The 1,870-nt window shown below is 45.7% G+C and overlaps 1 protein-coding gene across 1 annotated transcript; it reads right to left on the bottom strand.

Moving 5' to 3' along the window:
• Nucleotides 1–736: 736 nt before the first annotated feature.
• Nucleotides 737–1,645, bottom strand: LOC122208440 (vomeronasal type-1 receptor 1-like). Its single transcript, XM_042919511.1, has one exon. It carries the CDS (start codon nt 1,643–1,645, stop codon nt 737–739), a length of 909 nt encoding a protein of 302 aa, XP_042775445.1.
• Between the last annotated feature and the right edge of the window lie 225 nt (nt 1,646–1,870).

The raw sequence follows: 1,870 nt of genomic DNA on the forward strand, positions 1-1,870 counted from the left end.
CGGGCAGAGAGAGAGGGAGACACAGAATCTGAAGCAGTCTCCAGGCTCTGAGCTGTCAGCAAAGAGCCCGACTCAGGGCTCGAACTCATGAATTGCGAGATCATTACCTCAGCTGAAGTCCGATGCTCAACCGACTGAGCCACCCAGGCACTCCTACTTTGTTTATCTGATCAATGAACTCAACCATGTAAAGAAAATCTGCAAGGTTCAAAGGCAAAGCAACCCATTGGACAACATTGATTTTCTGTGTAATACTACAGCATATTAGGGAAACAGGAGTGAAATACAGTAAGAAAGTCACATAGAAAATTCCTCCATCTGCCAGGTTTCTTACCTGCATCCATGAAATAAAGGCTCTGCCCTCCATGGAGTTGTCTTTATCTACATAAATATTGGATTTATGTACCAATGTATGCCAGTGTGTCCGGCATGCCCACACTGAGATAAAATTTGCAGAAACACTTCGAATACTCCTGAAGAAAACAGATTCGTTTCAGCAGCTGCAGTGGTCAAGGGGGAGACATGTTTCCTCAACAACTTTGTGTGTCCGTTTCAAGCTCATAATTTGCAGATTGACTTTGAGGTCTCTTGGTGCAACCCCAGTATCAAAGTCACCCTCTAAGATCACTGTGGATATTACGTAAAAAAACAGTGCTGAGTAAACGGTCACTGAATACAGTGATCATGGTAGTTATCAAAGTGGTCTTCTGCATATTTACATTTGATTTCTAACAACTCAAGAGTGGGACCTAGGAACCCCAGAATCCCGAAGGATCAGCAAGAAGGGGCTAAAAGTGGGGAAACATGAAGCCAAAATATTAGAAGTCTCTATCAACCATAGACGGAAATCTAAAAAGACAGTGACATAAAACGCAAAAATGGAATTCAGCGCATAAAAGTTCACAAAGGTGGCCACCAGCATCAGGATGGTGTGGGCAGCTCTGATCTCCGGGGAACATTTGCGGTAGCCATTGGGGGTGTGAATATACTGTATTCTCTGGTGGTGCCTGTACAGGAACAGCGCCATGGAGCCACTGGACCATATCATGAGACCAATAAATATGGCATCGGAGACACACCACAGGATGGCAGTGCCTGCACTCGGAGTTGAGGATGAGCAGAACCACTTCCCGAGGATGTCACTACTGTTTCCTGTGTCCTGTGAACCAGTGACTTTCACAGGAACATAGATATTCATTAAGACACTGAACATCCAGCAGATACAGCAGGAAGGATCAATGATCTTGGGGGCTCTTCCTCTGAGCATCGTCCACACCGCCCTCTCTGGGATGAGTATGAAGAACTGATGGGTGCTCAGGACACAGGTGCAGCACATGGTGGTGCCGCGAGCTACTCTGTGTACATAATATAGAAATTTACACCCAAGACTGGACAGGGGCTTCCTCAAAACAAAAGCCGCCATCTTGTGGGGAATCCCAGCAGAGAGAAGAACTAAGAAATTGGCTACAGCCTTGTGGGTGAGAATGGTGTTGGGGAGCCTCTGCTTGTGTCCACACAAGATTGGAGAGACATTAAAGAAGAAGAGGGTGACATTGGCCAGAGTCCCAATGCCCATCTGGAAAAGCAAGATGGTTGTCAGAGCCACTTCCCCTGTGGTTCTTTGGACATTGTTCTGAAAAGACATGGTGAACGCTTCAGGGCGGTCTGGAGTGAACAGCAGGCTGTGTTAGTGCTGGCATAAGGACTCTTCTTATACTTACATGACCTCATGAAGGGATCCTGGGCCTTTTCTCCTTCTGAAAAGGGAGACACAGTCATATCCTACAGGCAACTCAACCTTGAGAGCATGTCATGGACACAAATTCACAATTTCACGTTATTACTTTGTATTTCTGTTTACTTTTATAAT

Source organism: Panthera leo, chromosome E2 (assembly GCF_018350215.1).
Source record: "Panthera leo isolate Ple1 chromosome E2, P.leo_Ple1_pat1.1, whole genome shotgun sequence".
Classification (NCBI taxonomy): Eukaryota; Metazoa; Chordata; class Mammalia; order Carnivora; family Felidae; genus Panthera; species Panthera leo.